The 23,022-nt window shown below is 44.7% G+C and overlaps 1 protein-coding gene across 1 annotated transcript in view; it reads left to right on the top strand.

The window, feature by feature from the left end:
• Nucleotides 1-211: 211 nt before the first annotated feature.
• Nucleotides 212-23,022, top strand: part of ABR (ABR activator of RhoGEF and GTPase) — a 178,573-nt gene continuing 155,762 nt past the window's right edge. The window contains exon 1 of the mRNA XM_082443417.1: nucleotides 212-1,442. Coding sequence (XP_082299543.1) covers nucleotides 407-1,442 — 1,036 coding nt within the window. The 5' untranslated portion in view covers nucleotides 212-406. The remainder of the gene's footprint in view (nucleotides 1,443-23,022) is intronic.

The raw sequence follows: 23,022 nt of genomic DNA on the forward strand, positions 1-23,022 counted from the left end.
CAGCCTCTCGGCCGCCGGCGCAACCCAGAGCTCGCCCGCGAGGCTCCGCCCCCGCCGCGTCTCTCCAGACACCGGAGCCCGCGGGGCGCAGAGCAAGGCGCGGGGACTGCAGATCGCGGGTTCCGCGCGTCCTGCCCGGGGCGGGCCCTGGGCGCCCAGGCGCCCGCCTCCGCCGCCGCCGCCGGTGGCCGCTGACGTCAGGGAGGCGAAACCCAGAAGAAGAAGAAGAAGAAGAAGAAAAAAGGCACGAGGGCGGAAGGGGAAAAACTTTATTATTTTTTTCTTATTCTCTTCTGGGGCTGAAGTGAAGGGTAGGCCACTGCGCCAGCGCGGAGAGAGCCGAGCGCGACACCAGCCCGCTGCGCGCGGAGGAGCTGGGCCGCGGAGGCCCGAAGGGGCTCCCGGCATGTGGGACCCCCAGGACTTTGAGCGCCACTGGCAGGCCGAGTTCCCTGGGGAGGAGGCGCCCATCATGCAGCTGGACTCGGTGCTGGACATGGAGCGCGAGCTGGAGCGCAGCAAACTCAACCTGAAGTGGCTGCAACAGGTGCTGGCTGAGGAAAAGTTCAAAGTCGTCTACCTGCAGGCGGCCCTGGAGAAGCGGGACCTCGGCTGCGGGCGCCTGGAGGGCGGAGACGGGGACAGCAGGGGGGCCTCGGCTGATGAGCCGGCCGGGCCGGAGAGGGAGCCGGCACCGCGCGAGGAGGAGGGCGCAGCGGGCGGCGGCGGAGAGCCCCCGGGCCCCTCGCTCCCCTCCACGGAGGTGGCCGCGAAGGCCGAGAGTCCCCCCTACCTGTGCCGGGACCTTCCCACCTGGCCCAGGGCGGCGGGGGCTGGGGGCGCGGTTCGCAGCTTGACCGCCGCCATCCACCAGCAGCTACTGCAGCCTCGCCTCCTCTTCAGGCCCCGGGAGGACTGCGCGCCCCCCGGCCACGATGGCACAGTTCCCAGCGCCCCGGGAGAGGAGCGGTCCGCCCGGACCCGTGCGGGGCGGGGCTCGGAGGAGGACGAGCCGGACGCCTCGGGCGCGGACGATGGGGGCGACAGCAGTGACCACGACTTCGAGATGGTGGATTTGAACGAGAAATTCACCCTCAGCCAGTTGCTCGTGACTCCTTGCCGGCCCGGGACCTGCGATGAGGCGGAAAAGCCAGCGCGGGCGTACAGTTCCCATCGCTGGATGCACCTGATCCTCGGGAGCCGGCGGCATCCGCGCGGGAGCCGCGACTTGGAGCAGCTAGAGGCAGAGGCCAAGGACGGGCGGGGCTCGCCCCCGGCGGCAGAGGAGCTCCCCCAGCGTAGGGGTCGCGAGCCCCTCCCACCGTGGCGGCGCAAGAGGTTCCTGGGGCTGCCCGAGCGGGACTCGCCCAGCCACAGCTCGCCCGAGAGGGGCAGTGACTGCAGCCACAACAGCTCCGACCACGAGGATGGCTCCTTTGCAGGTAGGCGCACCCCTCTCTAGATCCCCGCCTCTTGTATCCTGGGCCTCGCCTGCTGGCCGCTTCCCCACCCCTCCCTGGCACACCTCGTTGGTACTGCTTAACCTCAGGCGCCTGGGCAGAAGGGAGATAAAATTTACCTGTTTACCTTGAAGGCACTTGTGGAACTTAAAAAAAAAAAAAAGAGGGTGCAAAGTGATTTCGGCTTGGGCGAGTTTAAGAAAATAAGCATTATGGCGATGGGAGGGGATGAGGGGATGATGCATGCGCTCGACCAGACCAAGGGAGGAATCTTTCACTTCAAGCCTCAGCCTTTCCACTGTATTGCAACATCCCCGCCCTCCCCGCCCCCCCCCCCAACTCATCCTCTGCAAGTCGGTGAGATTCCCTTGCACCACCCACACTGATAGTATCCTTCTCTGCACAAACTCCAGTGGTTCCCATTTCCTCCAGATTCCTTGATGTGGAAGTCTAAATCTTCCACTTAATGTTCTGAACTTATCGCTCATCTTCTCCAGCCTGTACCTTGTGTTCTGGCCAAAATGAAAGAACCTCTCACTGTGGGAAAGGTACATAATAATCCTCACCACCCCCTTCCTTTGCTGACTGTCCCCTTCCTAGGAGGCACCACCTGATCTGTCAGCTTCCTAGGCGCCTAGGAGCCTGAGTGGGAAAGGGAGGGCTTGGAATCATAGAGTTGTTGAGCTGGCCTAGTGCCCAGAGATCATGTCTAGAGCAGTGCCTTCATTTGATAAAGGAGGAAACTGAAGCACAGAAGGATTAAGTACTTGTTGGAGTGAGCTGGGACCTCCACTCGGGCCTCCTGTCATTTTCTTGCTTCTCCTCACATCTGCCCTCTCTTCTGAGGACAGGAACCTGGTCTTAGCCATGTTGTGGTGGAATCCCCTTTCGGTGGTCAGCACAGTGCCTTGCATACAGTAAGTGCTCAATAAATATTTATTGAATAAGTGGATGATTACATTGAATTTTTCTTTTAATTTTATTTAATTTATTTATTTTGGGCTGTGTTGGGTCTTCGTTGCTGCGCACAGGCTTTCTTTTTATTTGCGGCGAGCAGGGGCTACTCTTCGTTGTGGTGTGCCGGCTTCTCATTGCAGTGGCTTCTCTTGTTGCGAAGCACAGGCTCTAGACGTGCAGGCTTCAGTAGTTGTGGCGCATGGGCTTAGTTGCTCCGCGGCATGTGGGATCTTCCCGGACCAGGACTCGAACCCGTGTCCCCTGCATTGGCAAGCAGATTCTTAACCACTGTGCCACCGGGGAAGCCCGATTGCATTGAATTGAATGTGTCTTCCAGCCACCCAGCTCCCCATAGGTCGGGAGTGGGAAAAGGGCTAAGGAGGAAAGGGCAGATAAGGATGTGGGCTGTCCTGTGACTGATCCTTTGCTGCCCCAGGGACTGTCACGGTCTCCTCAGCCATAGGGAAAGCATAAATTGTCATCTGATTGGGTCAAGCTGTGACCAGGAACTTAAGATGCCTTCCTGCTCAGTGAAGGAGGAAAAAAAAGAAATCACTGATGCTGGGATTCTTCCAAAATCTCCATTATTAGATCTTATCTAGGTGAGCTTGCATTTGAATGAAAAAAACTGTCCACTTTGCTAAAAGCGCATTTGGAATGGCCATCAAGTCATCTGTTGTGATCAATTACACTTATTCATTAGCAGAGAATGGCTGCTTTTCCCATAGGTAATGCTTTTGCTGCCCATGCTAGTAACATTTTTATGTGCCCCTTTAACTTAGAGTCTGAAAATTTCACTCTAGTGCCAAGTTCCAAATGCCCTCAATGGAGGCTACCCAAGTGGCCCAGAGCTCCTTTATTATTTTTTAAATTAATTAATTAATTTATTTATTTATTTATTTTTGGTCACGTTGGGTCTTTGTTGCTGTACGTGGGCTTTCTCTAGTTGCGGCGAGCGGGGGCTACTCTTCCTTGCAGTGTGTGGGCTTCTCACTGCAGTGGCTTCTCTTGTTGCGGAGAACGGCTCTAGGTGTGCGGGCTTCAGTAGTTGTGGCTCGCGGGCTCTAGAGCTCAGGCTCAGTAGTTGTGGCACACAGGCTTAGTTGCTCCGCAGCATGTGGGATCCTCCTGGACCAGGGCTCGAACCTGTGTCCCCTGCATTGGCAGGCGGATTCTTAACCACTGTGCCACCAGGGAAGTCCCCCAGAGCTGCTTTAGAGCTGGCCCCAATCCCGTCTCCCCCCCCAGACCCACTTCAATCACCCTGCCAGGTGTGCTTGATGCACTGGATTTTCCCCGGGGAGTGACTTTTATTTCTGTGCTCTGTCTCCTCTATTCTTAAGGGCACTCTAGCACATAGAGCACCTTGATTCAGATTAGGAACTAGCATTCCCTCTGGCCTAACAGTTTACAAGAGGTGCTCCCTCTGGGTGGACCAGTGATAAAAAGATTTTCCTTCCTCTGACTGAAGACTCCAGCCGGGGCATATGTCTGGCGCTTGTGGCATTGGCTCACAGTGCCTGGGCTGTTTTTTAGGCCCCATACAGGACCCCCTCTGCAGGGCAGGCTTGTGTAGGGAACCCCTGGAAAGCTGCATGTGGGAGCCCTGCCTCCTGTCTCCCAAACGTCCCCAGTGAGGAAGCGAATGGGGTGGGCATGTGTATGCATACATGCATGCAGCGTATCCATGCATGCCTATACATGTATACACATGTGCACGTAGTCACATACAAGTGTGCACGTGTGCACAGTCTAGGAGGAAGAGCCTCCAGACATATAGGAGGCGCTGGAGTGGAGACATTAAGGGCCAAGGTTTTCCCGCTGTGGGTGACAGCCCACTGAAATCAGCGTGGTGGGGAGTGAAAGCATCATGAGGCCGTCTCTGGCCACCCTTGGCCTTCCCTGCTTTACTTTCCTCCGTAGCACTCACCAAATTACCGCCTCAGATGCTACGATTTTGCACGTGGATCTTATTCACTCTGTCTCTCTGGTAAAATGCAAGCTCCAAGAGGGCAAGGATTTTTATCTCTTTCATCCACTGACATAGCCCCAAAGCCTAGAACAGTGTCTAACACATAATAGGTGTTCCATAAATATTTGTTGAATGATATTTTTTTTTAATGGAATAGAATAGAAAACATCAGAGTGCACTGCACATGGTAATGGTGAGTAGTATTCTGTTTTAAAGCTTTGTTTCAGTTCTATATAACTGTGTGAGTGTATACTGGGTCCTGATGTAGAATGTATTTCATGCCGTGGGTTGGGCCAAAATGTTTGAAAATGCTGATAAAGACCGTGGGCTCTGAAGCTAGACTGCTTGTGTGACCTTGGGAGAAGTTATTTGAATTTTCTGTGTTTCAGTTTTCTCATCTGCAAAATGGGACTAATAAATACAGATTACATCGTACCATTGATATGAAGAGTAAATGGGATATTATTTCTAAAGGGCTTTGAACAGGCCCTGACACATAGTATGCACCCATAGTATTAACTAACTACAACTGTGGGTCATTTTCTTTGAGTTAATGCTTCAAAGCTTCCCACTCCCAGATCATTCTGGATCACAGATGATTCGGTTTTCTTTTCTTTGCTTTTTTTATTGGGGTATAGTTGTTTTACAATGTTGTGTTAGTTTCTATGGTACAGCGAAGTGAAGTAGAGTTCCCTGTGCTACACAGCAGGTTCTCATTAGTTATCTATTTTATACATATTAGTGTATGTATGTTAATCCCAATCTCCCAATTCATCCCACCCCCCTTTTCCCCCCTTGGTGTCTATATGTTTGTTCTCTATGTCTGTGTCTCTATTTCTGCCTTGCAAACAAGTTCATCTGTACCATTTTTCTAGATTCCACATATATGAGTTAATATACGATATTTGTTTTTCTCTTTCTGACTTACTTCCCTCTGTATGACAGTCTCTAGGTCCATCCACGTCTCTACAAATGACCCCATTTCGTTCCCTTTTATGGCTAAGATTCCATTGTATATATGTACCACAACAGATGGTTTGGTTTTCTATGATGCATGTGTTTTTTCTAGCAAGGCTCTGGCTCTTTCTAGAACCTTCCAGGAGCAGGGCAGGACCCAGGGCAAAGTGGTAATCTTGGCTCATGAGGCTCTCTTGCTGGGTTGGCCCTCAAATTGTTTCTCCCTCTCCACCAGCAATCAGGCCCATTATCTCTACTCAGAGAACCTCACCTGATGGGGTTTTATTGCACAATTCAGACTTTGCCTTCCTCTCAGGGTTTCGAGGAGAGCATGTGAGGCCTCACATAAAAAGGCCCAAAGGCAGAGGTTCTCCCCTCCTTGGAAAAGGCCCATTTTCTCTTAGCTAAGGGGCAGATCCCCATACCAGGACACACTTGGGTTTGTTCTACACGTAGTAGGCAAATCAGGGTTTAAGTCAGTTAGAATGCCAGTTCTTTTAGTATCTTCCCTTCAGCACCTTGCAGGCTTGGTCGGTACCAAGAAAGACTAGGCCACGTTGGCATGGATGCGGGTGGTAATGTGAATGGGGTGGGGTGGGGGTCGCAGAGCCAGAATCAGCCGTGCTGGGTCATGTGTGCTTTGAAGACAGACGTGTGTGTGAGCCCAGGCTCTGCCCCGCAGCAGGTGTGAGGCCATGGACAAGCCACTGGCCTTTCGGCACCTCAGTCTCTATTAACAGAAATAACAAGAATAGCTAATCTTCCTGGGGGCTTACTTTCTGCCCACTCCTGTTCTAAGCATTTTACACGTATTAACTCATTTATACCACACAGCAGCTTCATAAGACAGGCACTATTATTATTTCCATTTTACATATGATAAGCATGAGGCTCAGAGAGCTTAAATAACCCTGCCCAAGGTTACCCAGCTTGTAAGTGGCACTTGGGATTTTGAATCTAGGCAGTCTGACTCCCAAGTCCGTGCTTTTAAACAGCAAACTATACTGCCTCAAACAATAGCACCTACTTCCCAGGGTAGTTATGAAAAGTACCTAAAATAAAATACTTAAAGAGTTTACTTTTTACACACAGTGACCATTAAGTGCATATGTGTGTATGTGTAATGTGTATGCATTATTATTATTTTCTTTATCACTAAAGTCCCCAGCAGACCCCAGTTCATCCATGAGGGCTGCCACCTGCCCATGGGGCTCCTGTGTGGACTTGGTCTCACAGGTGAGCAGACCACCTGCTGGATTTTAGATCTCCCCTCCTCAGCTGGGAGCTCTTGGGCAGACACAACTGCACACCCACATGTGGAGGTCTTGGTAGTTTTGCTTTCATGTTGGCATGCTTCTGTGCCAACCCTGCCAAAGAGGTTGGGTAACATGTCCTTCTAGGAGTTTACATATCCCTCCTGTAGCCTGTGGCATCCCCTATGCCACACGTGGACCAAAGTGCACTCGTCCAGCAAAAGCCCAAGTCAGGCATCCTTTTGACTGGCAGCAGCTATTCATCTGGTATTCTGATGTAGTTCAGATGACAAAGTAAATATCATTAATATTTTAAATTTGTAGCGTTTTCTCCTTGCATTAAACTTTGCTTAGTGGAGGATGAACAGTCATTTTTGCCAGCCCTTGGAAATCCTTCATTCATTCACTTGTCCATTCCACTCGACAAGGATTTATGCAGGTCTTACTTTGTGCCGGGTCTGTGTTAAGGGTCAAGATGGCAAAAGTCGGTGACCTGCCCTCAAGGTTCTCACTGGCATTTTTGCTTCCAGGGTGGAAACCAAAGGTTTTTAGATAAACAACTTTCCAGCAGGTAACTTGTTAAATCCTGAAATGAGTGACTGAGTAAGGACTGCCATTTAGAACCTCAGTGACATGCGAGAGCCAGAAGAAGAAAGGATCTTAGATTTGGTCTAAGGATCTTCCTGGCCCTCTCCAGACAGATGAGGACCCTGGAGCCCTAAAAGTAACCTCAAGGTCACACGCTCATGACCCTCAAGGCAGCGTCTAGGAGCCAGATCTAGGCTCTTTTCCATTACATCCTATGGCCTTTTCTTTCTTGGAATTTTAATCAGAGAAAACTTAAGATGTGAGTCCTGTCAAACAGCAGTCCCCAACCTTTTTGGCACCAGGGACTGTTTTCGTGGAAGACAATTTTTCCAAGAACCAGGGCGGGGGGATGGTTTCGGGATGATTCAAGCACATTACATTTATCATGCACTTTATTTCTATTATTATTACATCAGCTCTACCTCAGATCACCAGGCATTAGATCCCAGGGGTTGGGGACCCCTGCTGTCAAAATCATAGTAACAGGAGCAGCAGACTGTCTCACTTAGCCTCATTTAGTGGGTGGAAGTTATTTGTCCCACTCTATAGGTGAATATGCCGAGGCTGGGAAAGGTGAGGACATTTACCCAGCATCAAACAGCTCGTGGTGGAGTCAGCATTGGAACTTGGGTCAGGCTTACAAAGCTGATACTCTTTAACTTCCAGCATGTAAGGCTGTCCTGGACCAGCTGTAGAATTCCAGATTTCTCTACTACTTGGGAGGCCCTGGCATCTGATTCTCCCAGGCTGCCAATGGAGACTTTTTAATCTTCATGGGAAATGCATTTCCTACTAGGCACTTATGTTACCTAGTTCATTTGGAACCTGATGGGTTTTTTTCCCCTTCCCATTAGTGACTAATAAGATTTTTGCTCCAGGAAGAATTCCTTGTGTTCATTGGATGTGTCTGAATATCTTAAGTCAAAGTATTGAATTTTCAGCCTTAGCTGTGAGGGAGTAATTTTTTTCCCATTCCCTGTTGTGGAGAGATATTAAAAAACTATTTGAGACACATGAGCTGGTGGTTGGCTACGATTCATCTGTAGCCAGAGCTGACATGGCCTCACTGTTTGCTTGGTTCTTTAATGCGTGCTATGCCCCACTCCTCCCCCCCACCCACCTTCTTAGCAACATCTACACCTCATGAACATCATTCGGCCAGGGGGTGTGGGTGGGTATGTTAACAGTGTCTTCCTGCTCTACAAGAGGTAAATGTAACCAAGCCTGAAAACTTTTCTATTCCTCTCATCTGTTTTTCTTCTGGTGAAGAGACTATTCACAAAGCAATTGGCTCTGTGTTTGACTCTGAATCTTTTGTGTGTGTGTGTGTTTTTTTAATAGATTTTATTTATTTATTTATTTTTGGCTGTGTTGGGTCTTTGTTGCTGCGCGCGGGCTTTCTCTAGTTGCAGCGAGTGGGGGCTGCTCTTCGTTGCAGTGCGAGGGCTTCTCATTGCGGTGGCTTGTTGTGGAGCACAGGATCTAGGCGTGTGGGCTTCAGTAGTTGTGGCACACGGGCTTCAGTAGTTGTGGCACACGGGCTTCAGTAGTTGTGGCTCGCGGGCTCTAGAGCGCAGGCTCAGTAGTTGTGGCGCATGGGCTTAGTTGCTCTGTGGCACGTGGGATCTTCCCGGACCAGGGCTCCAACCCGTGTCCCCTGCATTGGCAGGTGGATTCTTAACCACTGCGCCACCAGGGAAGCCCTCTTTGTGTTTTAAAGTCAGGATCTTCATACCTTTTCTTTTTTTTCTTTTTTTTTTGGCTGCGTTGGGTCTTCATTGCTGTGCGCAGGCTTTCTCTAGTTGCGGCAAGCCGGGGCTACTCTTCGTTGCAGCGCACGGGCTTCTCATTGCGGTGGCTGCTCTTGCTGCAGAGCATGGGCTATAGGCGCACAGGCTTCAGTAGTTGCAGCACGCGGGCTCAGTAGTGTGGCTCGTGGGCTCTAAAGCACAGGTTCAGTAGTTGTGATGCACGGGCTTAGTTGCTTTGCCGCATGTGGGATCTTCCTGGACCAGGGATCAAACCCATGTCCCCTGCATTGGCAGGAGGATTCTTACCCACTGCACCACCAGGGAGGTCCCCCATACCTTTTCTTAGCTTTGAAAGAATGGTACAAACACTTTCTGCATCTGAAAAACGGGCTGGATGTTCCCCAGCTTGCAGGGTTGTGAGGCTTACCTTGGACAAGTTACTGACTCTCTCTAAGCCCCAGTTCCTTGTCTGCCAAATAGGGGTGATAATGATAGGACTGTGTCATAGATTTGTCATGAAGCTTCAGTGAGATAATGTGTATAGGGTGCATAGCACACAGCAGAGCATGTAAGTGTTTAATAAATCTTAGATGGTATTACTGTTACTGTCTTCAGTCCAGGAACTTTCAGCTGGCTGAACCAGGCCACAGCTCATACTCACATTTCTTCATGGAATAAAGTCCCCAAGCCTCTTCATCTGCCTCTTTGTTTCCTTTCTTACCCGCCTCCAGCTCCAGAGATGTTTTGCTCCTTCAGAGGGAAACAAGCTTTCTCAGCCCTCTGTGGTCCCTGGTCCTTCCCCAGTCAAGCCCTGTCTCCCCTGCAAAACCATCATCTGTCTTCTCCTTATTTCCTACTCTCTACCCACTTGGCTTTGGCCAGTGCTCCTTCTTGCCAGTGTCTTTTCCAGTGCTCTTTCTGGCATTTGAGATGCCCTCCCCGCTTCACTTCCCCAATTGCAAAGCCAACCCTTCCTTTAAGGCCTGGCTTTTCTGTGGAACCTTGTATTGGTCAAGATATGGGTTTGCTGCATTCGACAAAACCCAAAAAAGCAAGATAGATGTTTACTTATCTCTCATGTAAAAGAATACTAGAGATAAGCAGTCCAGGGAGAGAATGGTGACTCTATGATCATCAGGAATTTAGGCTTCTTTTTTTTTTTTTTTTTTAACATCTTTATTAGAGTATAATTGCTTTACAATGGTGTGTTAGTTTCTGCTTTATAACAAAGTGAATCAGTTATACATATACATATGTCCCCATATCTCTTCCCTCTTGCATCTCCCTCCCTCCAGCCCTCCCTATCCCACCCCTCTAGGTGGTCACAAAGCACCGAGCTGATCTCCCTGTGCTATGTGGCTGCTTCCCACTAGCTATCTATTTTACATTTGGTAGTGTATATATGTCAATGTCACTCTCTCACTGCGTCCCAGCTTACCCTTCCCCCTGCCTGTATCCTCAAGTCCATTCTCTAGTAGGTCTGCATCTTTATTCCCATCTTGCCCCTAGGTTCTTCTGACCATTTTTTTTTTCTTTTTTTAGATTCCATATATATGTGTTAGCATACGGTACTTGTTTTTCTCTTTCTGACTTACTTCACTCTGTATGACAGTCTCTAGGTCCATCCACCTCACTACAAATAACTCAGTTTCGTTCCTTTTTATGGCTGAGTAATATTCCATTGTATATATGTGCCACATCTTCTTTATCCATTCATCTGTTGATGGACACTTAGGTTGCTTCCATGTCCTGGCTATTGTAAATAGAGCTGCAATGAACATTGTGGTACATGACTCTTTTTGAATTATGGTTTTCTCAGGGTATATGCCCAGTAGTGGGATTGCTGGGTCGTATGGTAGTTCTATTTTCAGTTTTTTAAGGAACCTCCATACTGTTCTCCATAGTGGCTGTATCAATTTACATTCCCACCAACAGTGCAAGAGGGTTCCCTTTTCTCCACACCCTCTCCAGCATTTATTGTTCGTAGATTTTTTGATGATGGCCATTCTGACCGGTGTGAGATGATACCTCATTGTAGTTTTGATTTGCATTTCTCTAATGATTAATGATGTTGAGCATTCTTTCATGTGTTTGTTGGCAATCTGTATATCTTCTTTGGAGAAATGTCTATTTAGGTCTTCTGCCCATTTTTGGATTGGGTTGTTTGTTTTTTTGATATTGAGCTGCATGAGCTGCTTGTATGTTTTGGAGATTAATCCTTTGTCAGTTGCTTCATTTGCAAATATTTTCTCCCATTCTGAGGGTTGTCTTTTCGTCTTGTTTATGGTTTCCTTTGCTGTGCAAAAGCTTTGAAGTTTCATTAGGTCCCATTTGTTTATTTTTGTTTTTATTTCCATTTCTCTAGGAGGTGGGTCAAAAAGGATCCTGCTGTGATTTGTGTCATAGATTGTTCTGCCTATGTTTTCCTCTAAGAGTTTGATAGTGTCTGGCCTTACATTTAGATCTTTAATCCATTTTGAGTTTATTTTTGTGTATGGTGTTAGGGAGTGTTCTAATTTCATTCTTTTACATGTAGCTGTCCAGTTTTCCCAGCACCACTTATTGAAGAGGCTGTCTTTTCTCCACTGTATATTCTTGCCTCCTTTATCAAAGATAAGGTGACCATATGTGCGTGGGTTTATCTCTGGGCTTTCTATCCTGTTCCATTGATCTATATTTCTGTTTTTGTGCTAGTACCATACTGTCTTGATTACTGTAGCTTTGTAGTATAGTCTGAAGTCAGGGAGCCTGATTCCTCCAGCTCCATTTTTCTTTCTCAAGATTGCTTTGGCTATTCGGGGTCTTTTATGTTTCCATACAAATTGTGAAATTTTTTGTTCTAGTTCTGTGAAAAATGCCAGTGGTAGTTTGATAGGGATTGCATTGAATCTGTAGATTGCTTTGGGTAGTAGAGTCATTTCACAATGTTGATTCTTCCAATCCAAGAACATGGTATGTCTCTCCATCTATTTGTATCATCTTTAATTTCTTTCATCAGTGTCTTATAATTTTCTGCATACAGGTCTTTTGTCTCCTTAGGTAGGTTTATTCCTAGATATTTTATTCTTTTTGTTGCAATGGTAAATGGGAGTGTTTTCTTAATTTCACTTTCAGATTTTTCATCATTAGTGTATAGGAATGCAAGAGATTTCTGTGCATTAATTTTGTATCCTGCTACTTTACCAAATTCATTGATTAGCTCTAGTAGTTTTCTGGTAGCATCTTTAGGATTCTCTATGTATAGTATCATGTCATCTGCAAACAGTGACAGCTTTACTTCTTCTTTTCCAATTTGGATTCCTTTTATTTCTTTTTCTTCTCTGATTGCTGTGGCTAAAACTTTAGGCTTCTTTTTGCTTTTCTGTCTCAAGGTTGCCTCATGGTCCAAAATAGCTGCTGGAAATCCAGCCATCACATTCATGTTTCAGACAAGAATTAGAAGAAAGGGAGAAAGGCCATAAGAGTGAGTAGCAGCTGTTGGTCTGCCTTTTAAGGCACTTTCCTAGAAGCCTCTCATGACAATTTCTGTTTAGATCTTACTAGCCATCTCTAGCTACAAGGGAGGCTGGGAAATGTAGTATTTTATCTGGGCATATGGCCACCTCAAATAAAATAGGGGCTCTGTTACAAGGAAAAATGGAAGAATTGATATTGAGTAGGCAACTAGCAGCCTCTGGCACAAGCCTTTTCCAAGTACTCCAGCCCATCTTGTGGTTCTTAGAGTGAGCCCCACATGTACACAATTGTTTTATTATTGTGCCATCTATTAATTCATTGACCCAATGAACAAATAACAACTGAACCACTGCTCTGTGCAAGGCACGATGCCTTTTATATGTTCACTGTTAAGTGTTGCTCTCAAACTAAGAGGTTAGCTGGCTCCTTGAAAGCAGGGATCAGGGCTTATGCTTCGTTTTCTCCCTCACAACAGTATCTTTCACAAGGCTGGGCACACAGCAGGTACTTGAAAAGTACCTGGTTGATTTTCTAATAGTCACAAAAGAGAAGCTCAGTGAAGACTTAAATTCCCTAATGTGGTACTGTGCCCAACAATTCTGGTTGTGTAAGGTTTGTTTTGGGTTCAGTCTGGTTTTGAGGAACCATAGCAAGGAGAGTGGGGCCTGGGTCATCTCTAAACATCAGGGCTGTGTTGTGGCCACACGGACTTGTCCAGGTGTTGGGGTGGATTTGGCTGTTTTGGAAACTGGATTCTGTTTGTATACTAAACTAGAATGATAAGCAGAAATGTCTGCACCCGCCTGACTTTCCTTAACACCGCTCTGTCTGTGTAGCTGTTTTCACACTGCATGAATCGCTCCTGTTATTTCTGCACTGCATAGCTGCAGAGTAAATCTTCAGTCTTTCCGCAGTGAGCGTCAGCTTGTTTGTGTTCCTGTCTTCCCATTTGATCCCTGCTCTTGTCTGCCTGAGATAAGACTGTCTGAAGGGAGGTTGTCTAGAGCTTATGTCACATCTTACGGCTGAGAAAATGATTGTTTTAAAATTTTTATTGGCACTTAGGAAGAAAGGAACTAGAAGATATTTTGCTTCTACTACCTGCAAGGCACTGTGTTACATGCTTAACCTACATGGTCACATTTAATATTCAGAACAGTCTACTGTTCTGTTCTTACTATGAAGAAAGTAATACTATTCTCATTTTGCAGATGAGGAAACTGAGGCTCTGACCTGTTAACCAACAAGCCCAAGTTTGCTTAGGGCTAAGTGGTGGAATTATTTTTTCTCCCATTAAAATAATTAATTAATTTTATTGAGAGATAATTCACATACCATAAAATTCACCTGTTTAAAATGGATAGGCATGGTTTTTACTATATTCACGAAGTTGTGCAGTCATTGTCACTCTCCAATTCCAGACCATTTTCATCAGGTCAAATAGGACTGTTTTGAGCCTAGGCTTCTCCTACAACTGTGCCACTTCCTTTTCTAATTTGCCACATGCAGTGATTTAAAATAACTAGACTGGATTTGGAGGAACATCAGGGCTTGTTTGGGTGAGATATATACATAAAAGGAGCATCGCCTCTTAAGTCACTTTCTTCCCATTACTGCAACAGTCCTGGTGCCCCTTGACTTGCTGCAGAATGGGGCTGGCTTTAATTTCTCTGGGCCCCATCCTACCCCATTTGTGTTTCCTGAACTTGGGGCAGGGGGCAGAATATCTCAAACTTGAGGTTCCATGAGCACCCCTCATTCCTGCCCTGGGGTTGTGATTGACATGGTGAGAGGCACCCTTATTCTGACCTGTATCTTATTTGTCTCTGTAGCCCCAGAATGTCGTAGTGCCTGACATACGGGAGATGCTCAATAAATGTTGATGAATACCCAGAGGTTTATTCCATTACCTCTAATCTAAATCACTGCTATAACTTATTGTTCTGCCCTTAGCTTTTCTCCTCCAGCCCCAGTTATCTTCCACATTAAAGACAAAGCGATTGCTCTAGCCCCTAAATCTAATGAGATTCGACTGCAGTGATCATACTGGTTGTCTGTCCCTTTAAAAGACTTTCCCCCAAGTCCTACCTAGCAACTGCTACTTCCATGCTATTGGCCAACAGTGGGTCATATGGCCCTTAGCTGCAAAGAGGGCTGGGGAATCAGGAATTTTCACTCTTCAGCCTCTATAGTAAAGAGTGTTATGGGAGAAGGGGACTGTGAATGGCTTTTGGAAAACCAGCCCAGTGTTGGCTCCACAGTCCTCCCCTGAACTTGCACATTCATTTGAGCAATTGATTTAAAATGGTTTGCCTCTCTGTTTTCCCCACTGGATTCCAAGCCCCTAAATTGTGTGTTAGAGGATGACCATTTTTTAAAATTCTAGTATCCCTGCCCCTAACACCATACTGGCATACTGTGTTTATTGAACAATAAAAGAAAGATTGTACATTTTCAAGTAAGAATTTTGTGGGATTGGGAATACCTGGGCAGACTATCGGGGTCTTTAAGCTTTTAAAACGTTTTTCATTTTCTCTTCCCCTTCCTCTTCTTCTTCTTTACCTTTATCTTCATCTCTTCTTCTCCCTTCTCCTCTTTTTTTTTGGACCAGTAGGACCAATCGATAAGACGTATTCTAGAGCTGTGATTCTCAAGGGATGTGGTGGCTTTTTCTTCCTGAAGGTATTTTCAAACATTACATGCCCCAAGGAGATTTTGATGTCTGCCCTTCTGGCTTACTACCACATCCACCTGCCCACCAGTTGAGAACTTGCCATTTTGTGCCCCTCTTCCCGAGAGGAGTGTGCTGTTTCCTGAAGGTGGTCAATGCACAGAAAGGCCGATATTCAAACCTGCCCAACTAGGCCCTCCCCAGCTAATGAAGAACCGTGCTAGTCATTAGGACCATAAACTAAACATTTTGGTTCCCCTTTGCTCTCCAGGAACGTGGTAGGTAGGATTATATTCCTGGTTCCCTTGAAGTTGAGTAGGACTATTTGCCTAGTTCTAACCAATGAATTTGAATGGAAGTGATTGTGCAACTTCCAGACCAGAGCATTTCATGCTGGTCTGGTATGAGACCCTTCAGAGCACTTTTTTCCCTTTGCTATTGCAATGTATACTGTTCCAAACGGTGGCAATTTTGTCAGCCTGGGTCCTAGAGGGAGGGCAATACAGAGCAGAGCTCCTATTCAACCTTCAGTGGACATGTCCTAGAGTGAGAAATAAACCATTGTTATTTGAAGCCACTGAAATGTTTGGTGCTGTTAGTTACTGCAGCATTACCTCATTTATCTTGACTGACACAAACACCTGACTTATTTTCATACAGAAGAATGGTTCTCTGAGCCTCAAAAATCAAAGTAATTTCCTGAAAACCTCTAAGTTCCCTTCTCACTAAGGCCAAGTGGTAACCATAGCTGTTTGTATGTGTATATGAGAGGGTATGTCTCAAAAATGTGAAATACAATGTTAGAAATGGCTAAGCAGTTTCACCATTGTTTCATTCAGTGATTTGCTGGAGGGATTTATAAGACTCAATAGCAGGTTGTACTCATGGCTAAGTTTTTTTTTTTACAGAGGATACAGAGCAAAAGCAAGAAAAAATATATGTATCAACAGACTCCAGAGAGGTCCAGCACAGGCTTTTGATGTCCTTCCTTGTCTTAGGCCATATTGGAATGCTCTCTCTCTAACAGCAAACGTGAAGACATATATGGAATATCTTCCCCTAAGGAAGTCTGTTTGAGTCTCAAGGTTTGAGACTTTTTTTACTATAAAGAATAGATTATATCTATGCAACTTTGTTTATTTGATTGACAGAATAAAACACACTTTAGGATAATATTTTATCCTAGTATTTATGCAAATAAACAACCTAACCTTACACCTAAAGGAACTAGGAAAAGAAGAACAAACAAAACGCAAAGTTAGTAGAAGGAAAGAAATAATAAAGATCAGAACAGCAATAAATGAAATCGAGAATTTAAAAAAATAGGAAAGATCAATGAAACTAAGAGCTGATTCTTTGAGGAGATAAACAAAATTAATAAACCTTTAGCCAGACTCATCAAAGAAAAAAGAGAGAGGACCCAAATAAGTAAAATCAGAAATGAAGAAAGAGAAGTTACAACCAGCACCACAGGAATACAAAGGATCATAAGAGATGACTGTGAACAATTATGTGCCAATAAAATGGAAAACCTAGAAGAAATGGATGAATTCCTAGACGTGTACACTCTCCCATGACTGAATCAGGAAGAAATACAAAATATGAACAGACCATACCTGTAAAGAAATTGAATCAGTAAAAACAACAACAACAACTCGCAACAAACAAAAGTCCAGAACCAGAGGATTTCACAGCTGAATTCTACCAAACATTTAAAGAATTGACATCTATCCTTATCAGACTATTCAAAAAATTGAAGAGGAAGTAACACTTCTGAACGCATTCTACAAGGCCAGCATCACCCTGATACTAAAACCAGACAAAGATACCACAAGAAAAAGAAAATTACAGGCTAGTATCACTGATGAACATAGATGCAAAAATCCTCAACAAAATATTAACAAACTGAATTCAACAGTATATTAAAAGAATCATACACCATGATCAAGTGGGATTTATCCCAGGGATACAAGGATGGTTTAATCCCTGCAAATCAGTCAATATGATGCACCACATTAACAAATTAAAAAATAAAAATTATATGATCATCTCAGTAGATGCAGAAAAAGCTTTGGACAAAATTCAACATCCATTTATGATGGTAATATATTAACTTCATTTGTGATGTTGGAATGCCTAAATGTCTGATTGCCCAGATCTCTGAGAAATGTGATTTCCTCAGGGATTTTGCACATTTGGAATGAGCACGACACTCAGAAAAGTTTCAGGAGTACAGTGCAATTTTCCAAGGTCTTTGTCTGTTGATTAGATCGGGGGTGGGGGGCTTCCTCACAACCTACTCACCACTTACACTGTTATTTCAAACCATAAAGAACAGACTTGTAAACAAAAGTTTGAAACTATCAATCTGTGATTTGGGGATACCTGACTATAATGATATGGTTTTGCCATGCCGAGTGTTTAGTACAAGTATATATTACACACGTACTTTAATCAGTATAGTCCCATAAGACCAAGTATTATTATTCTTATTCTATAGTAATAATAAGTCTAGAAACATTGAGTCACTTAGCTAATAAACAACAGGGCTAGGAATAGAGCCCAGCTCTTTCTGGGGCCAAAGTTACTCTACTCCATCTCACCACTAACTCTTAATTTTTCCAGGCTACAGCTCCTCATCTCTAAAATAAGGTGATTGGACTAGATGATTTTCCAGGCCTACTTTTATGAACACCAGTAAATTGGATGAGCTGCGACTCTGTACCAAGTAATGGTTAAGAGCTTGGCTTTGAATCAGAGGAACCTGGTTTGGATCCAGGCTGTAGGCTGCTTGTTATTTTGTGCCCTTAACCAAGTTGCTTCACTTTTCTATAAACCTATTTCCTTTTCTGTACAACGGAGATGATTATATCTCACCTGATGTTGTAAAGACTAAATGAAATAATGTACAGAAAATATGTAGCACAGGGCCTGGCATACAATAAGCTCTGTATAAATGCAAACAGCCGCTGGTATGGTGCTCAAGAGCATACTGTCTAGGACCACATTGCTTGGGTTTGAATCCCAGCTCTGCCACTTAACTGCTATGTGACTTTAAGCTAGCTTAAATTTTTTGTGCCTCAGTTTCCTTATCTTAGACTGAGTGATAATAATATGATATCAATACCTAATTAAGTTTGTGTGAAGATTAAATAACTTGATATATAAAGCACTTAGCACCTGACACTTAGTAAGCAGAGCGTGTTGACTAATTTTATTATTATCACAAACATTACTGTTGTTGGCCATTTGCATTGCTGAAATAGACAATAAGGGTGAAAAACGGTATCTTGCGCATCTTGTTGCCTGGTCATATCCTTAATTGAAACCCGAGGCTTCTGGAAATCCTGCAGTTTGAATAATCCAAGAGCTGCAGCAGTGGAGCATCCAATTACGGATGCCTCACAGCTGGAACCCTGGGGAGGAAGGTGAGGTCTCACCATTGTCTAGCTGAGGTTGTGGTCCTTTTAGGAAGAAAGCCCTGCTTTGTATGCAGCTGCCTTGCCTTCGGTTTGGCTGCATAATTGCGCCTTTTTGTTTTATTTTAAAGCATCTTGAGGAATTCAGAGCCCTCTCCCGCTGACAGCAGAGAAAGCCACTGAGTGTCACATCTCTAATGAGCCTTGTGGATACTCTGATGGCCCCACTGAGGCAGCCAGGCAGGGAGTGTGCAACACAGGTCTGTGCCTACATGCACAGGTTCCCTTTGAGCACAGGCCACCACGCTGGACTTCATTATGGGGCTCCCTGTGCACCCCCAGGATCCCCCATGCCTGTCCTCATTGTCTCAGAAGGCCATGGCATTCTTCCTGAATGCCGGGCTTGTTGGTAACCTTTGTGGGCTGGCAGTAAGAAAACAAATTAATTATTCATATCAGTGGGCCTGAAGGAGCTGTTGTTTGCGGAGTTGAGTCTTCTTCTGGCTACCAGACCCAGAATTCCCCAGGGCCTCTGGACAAGCAGAAGGTAGTGTGATCCTTGGAGACAGCTGCTCTGAAAGCAGGGATGGCAAGTGGCTGGCCCCGGGCTGCATGCAGTCTGCTGATGTGCTTTGTTTGGGCTTCAGGGGGTTAAAACAAAATTGAAACAATTTAAAATTGGGAGATTTTTACATAAAATCTGGATTTCTGAGTTTTCTTGAAAGATGGGAAGGTCTTCAATACATGGGAAATTATGGGTAGCGCTGAGTAGCTGATCCCTTGAGATTGGACATGATTTTGCTGATTTCTTCAGCTTCATCTGGCCCCTTTATTCACTCACATTGTGAGAGGTGTGTGTATATTGTAGTGAACAGAGCTGCCTGGCCTTGCATCCTGCCTCTGCCACTTACTAGTTATGTGACCTTAGGCAAATTACTTAACCTCTGTGGGCCTCAGTTTCCGCATCTGCTAAATGGGGATTATAACCGTTTACCTCACAAATCTGTGAGAACTAAATGAGTTAGAATAAGTGCTTGGAATAGTGTGCCTGTCACATACTAAGTACTGCTTAGGTGTTAATATGTACTAGTATTACACTATGTACCTGCCTAGTGTTTTAGGCATTTGAGATGATAATCCTTATGTTACACAGTTTCCCATAGAAGGAAAAAAAAAAATGTATTTATTTCCTAGTGTGTGTCTTAACTCACTAATAAGTGTTTACTCCCTCCTCCAGCTCCTAATCTCAGCACCTTGGAATGTAACAGAGTAGTGCTACCCACCGTAACAAAGTGTCAGTGGCTTAACAGGCTAAGTGTAGTATATGCACATGTTCCTGATGGGCAGGTTTGCTTCCCACGGTTGCTCAGAATCCAGGCTCCTGCACTCTTGTGGATCTGCCCTCCTCTAGAGCTCTGTGGTTCTCAGTTATCAGGGGGCACTGGAGAACCAGAGAGTGAAGACACACTTGCTTCTTAACTCTCTTAGCCCAGAACTGATATCCATTTCTTCTGCTCATATTCCATTGGCAAAGACAAGGCACATGTCCCCTCTTAGAGGCGGGGGTCCCGGCAAGTGTAGCCCCTGACTGGGCAGGTGGTTCCCAGCAACGGCCCTACTCTGGGGAGGGGGCTGGGGCAGGAATATTTGGTGAACCCTCAACTGTCTTTGCCACCACGGTCATATTAAATAAGCGCCGAATCAGCATCTCCCTGGACCTATTTTCTTGTTCCTTTTCGCCTATGAAATGTCTCCAAGGGTGACTGCCTTGTTTTTGTTTGGTTTTTGGGGGGAAGAAGGAGAGAAACAACCATTTTATTTTTTCATTTCATGCTTCAAGTTCATATATACCATAAAAGCATTGATTTAGGATATCAGAATTAGACTTGAGCAGTAGTATTTCGTCTGGGTTACTTACTTGGAGGAAAATACAACTTAGCCATGGTGCTTACATATACATTGAAATAGCTGGCAAATTAAGGGAAAAATGACATTTACCATCAGAATTTTTATATTCAAATCTTAAATCTCTCCGTCTTTCTTCCTTTATATTGGGTTAATTGTAGACATTTAGCATTTGGCCTTGTTAAGGTAGGTAATTTAAAAATTAAGGGAGTTACTCATGGGGAAATAGGAAGAGAGAGAGAGAGAGAGAAAACAATAAAATATACTAGATAAATTCTAAATATTGATGAAAGCCAAAATAAATTTTTAGGTTGGAGGAGCTCTCTAATAGCTAATCTTTAGGATTAAGACCAAAAAAAAAAAAAAAAAAAAAAGGAAAAGGGGCCTCATAGAGCATTTCATATCTCCTCAAAATAAAAAGTCTTGCCCTGCCTTTTTTTAACCAGTTTGTTTCTTTGGAACCACAGAGCCTGTCATCTTTGAAGACATGGCGATCACTGTGGGGTTAAGACAGTGTCTCTGCTGCAGTTCACACACCATCTCTGAGAAGCCAGCACAGAAGAACTTCTTCTGAGTTAGAAATGACCTTCAACCTCTGTGGCCTTAATTCAGATGAAATAATATCTGCTTAGTCACCTAAAACAGGGTCATCTTCCTGATTTTAGATGCCCCTGAATTTGCTATTTGGGTCCCAAACTGACTGACACCTCTCTCCGTACCCTGAATCACAGTCTTTGGGTGAATCAATTGCCGGCACCACGTGGAAGGAAAATCCAGAATCTTCAGTTTCACGTCTGACCACTTCCCAGCCTGACCCGACTCCCACCCCAAGCACATTACAAAATAAAGAGGTTTTAGAAACTGAAAAGTGGAAATAGCCAGGTTTCTCCCTTGGTCTCAGGCTGCAGCTTGTTTGGTGCCACGTCTTGAAGAAAGATCTCTGTTAGGAAAAAAACCTCTGTGGATCTGTCTCATGGTCAGATGGGTTGATTCTCTGTGATTCCATTCCAGAATTTGCTAGGGAATTTCAGAGTCCTTTCACTGTTTGATGAAAAGGTGAAAAATCTCTGGAGTCCAAACTGTGGTCCCAAATATGGCTCCTCCCCCAGGACTTGTCTTTGCGTCTCAATTTAACACTTGTATCATTCTGCCCCTTATTATGATCATCTCAGGGATTCCCCCATCTCACAAGGCTTGCTGAAGGTAGGAACTGGCTTATGGTGGTAAACAGTGCAGGCAGGCTGTGGCATCAGATTTACTAGTTGTGAGGATTTTTAAAAGTTATTTCGCCTCTCTGTACCTAGTGAGCACTCAATAAGTAATAACTCATTATTATTTACCCTCTGTTTTCCTAGCATCTGCCACAGTATCTTTTGTGTCTTGCCTACTTGACAAATGTTTGCTGATTAACCTGAAAGAATAATTGAGGAACTTACTAAACTATCATCCTTCTACTTCTGGAATAATCGAGATGAAGTACTGACTGCAAGTCAGAATTCTCTTTAGGGACACTGTAAAAAGACAGATTCCTGTTACCACAGCCCACTGAAGTGGAATCCCAGTGGATCTGGGCAAAACCTGGAATCTATATTTTAACAGGTCCAAGGGGATTCTCAGCAGCCAGCCCAGCTCCCCAGAGTTCGGCAGGCTTTGCTAAGTGCTTGATATGAGGTGGTGGTCGGTGTCTGGTGTTTTTGTTGTTGTTTTTGGTGTGCACTTTTATAGTTTGTTTCATTGAAAAAGAAATTGTATTACAATTACCACCAAATGTGGAAAACAGAGTTAGGCTACGTACATTATGTCTCTGTTTTTTTTTTTTTCAAAAAATGTTATTGTGTTAAAATACACATAATATAAAATTTACCATTTTTAACCATTCTAAGTGTACAGCTCAATGGTATTAAATACACTCATAATATTTTGTAACCATCACCACTTCCATCTCCATAATTCTTTTCATCTTGTAAAACTGAAACTCTATACCCATTATACCCCACCCTTCACTTCCCACTGGCTCTGGCAGCCACTATTCTACTTTCTGTCTCTAGAAATTTGTCTACTCTGTGAGTACCTCATGTAAGTGGAATCATACAGTATTTGTCTTTTTGTGACTGGCTTATTTCACTTAGCATAATGTCCTCAGGGTTCATCCATGCTGTAGCAGATGTCAGGATTTCCTTCCTTTTTATGGCTGAATAATATTCCATTGTATGTATATGCCACATTTTGCTTATCCATTCATCTATCGATGGACACTTGGGTTGCTTCCATGTTTTAGCTATTGTGAATAATGCTGCTATGAAATTGGTGTACAAATATCTTTTTGAGACCCTGCTTTCAATTCTTTTGTGTGTATACCCGGAAGTAGAATTGCTGGTATATGTCTGGTGAGGCCCTTTCTGTCCATACAGCCTAAAGGTTGACATTAAAAAGGAAGCCAAAAAAAAAAAAAAAGGAAATCTCCAGTTTACTTAAGAACTTTAGATGCTTCTAAGCAAAATGTGGAAGGAAAAGCCCTTTTGTGTTTGTGTGATTAGATAAGGAGTTGCCAGACAGTCGATTAAATAATCCATTTGTGTTAGGAGCCAGCAAGCAGTTAGAGGGAGGAAGCAGCCCAAGGTGACCTTTGGCCC

The sequence above is a fragment of the Balaenoptera physalus genome (assembly GCF_965194825.1).
Source record: "Balaenoptera physalus genome assembly, chromosome: 20".
Taxonomy (NCBI): Eukaryota; Metazoa; Chordata; class Mammalia; order Artiodactyla; family Balaenopteridae; genus Balaenoptera; species Balaenoptera physalus.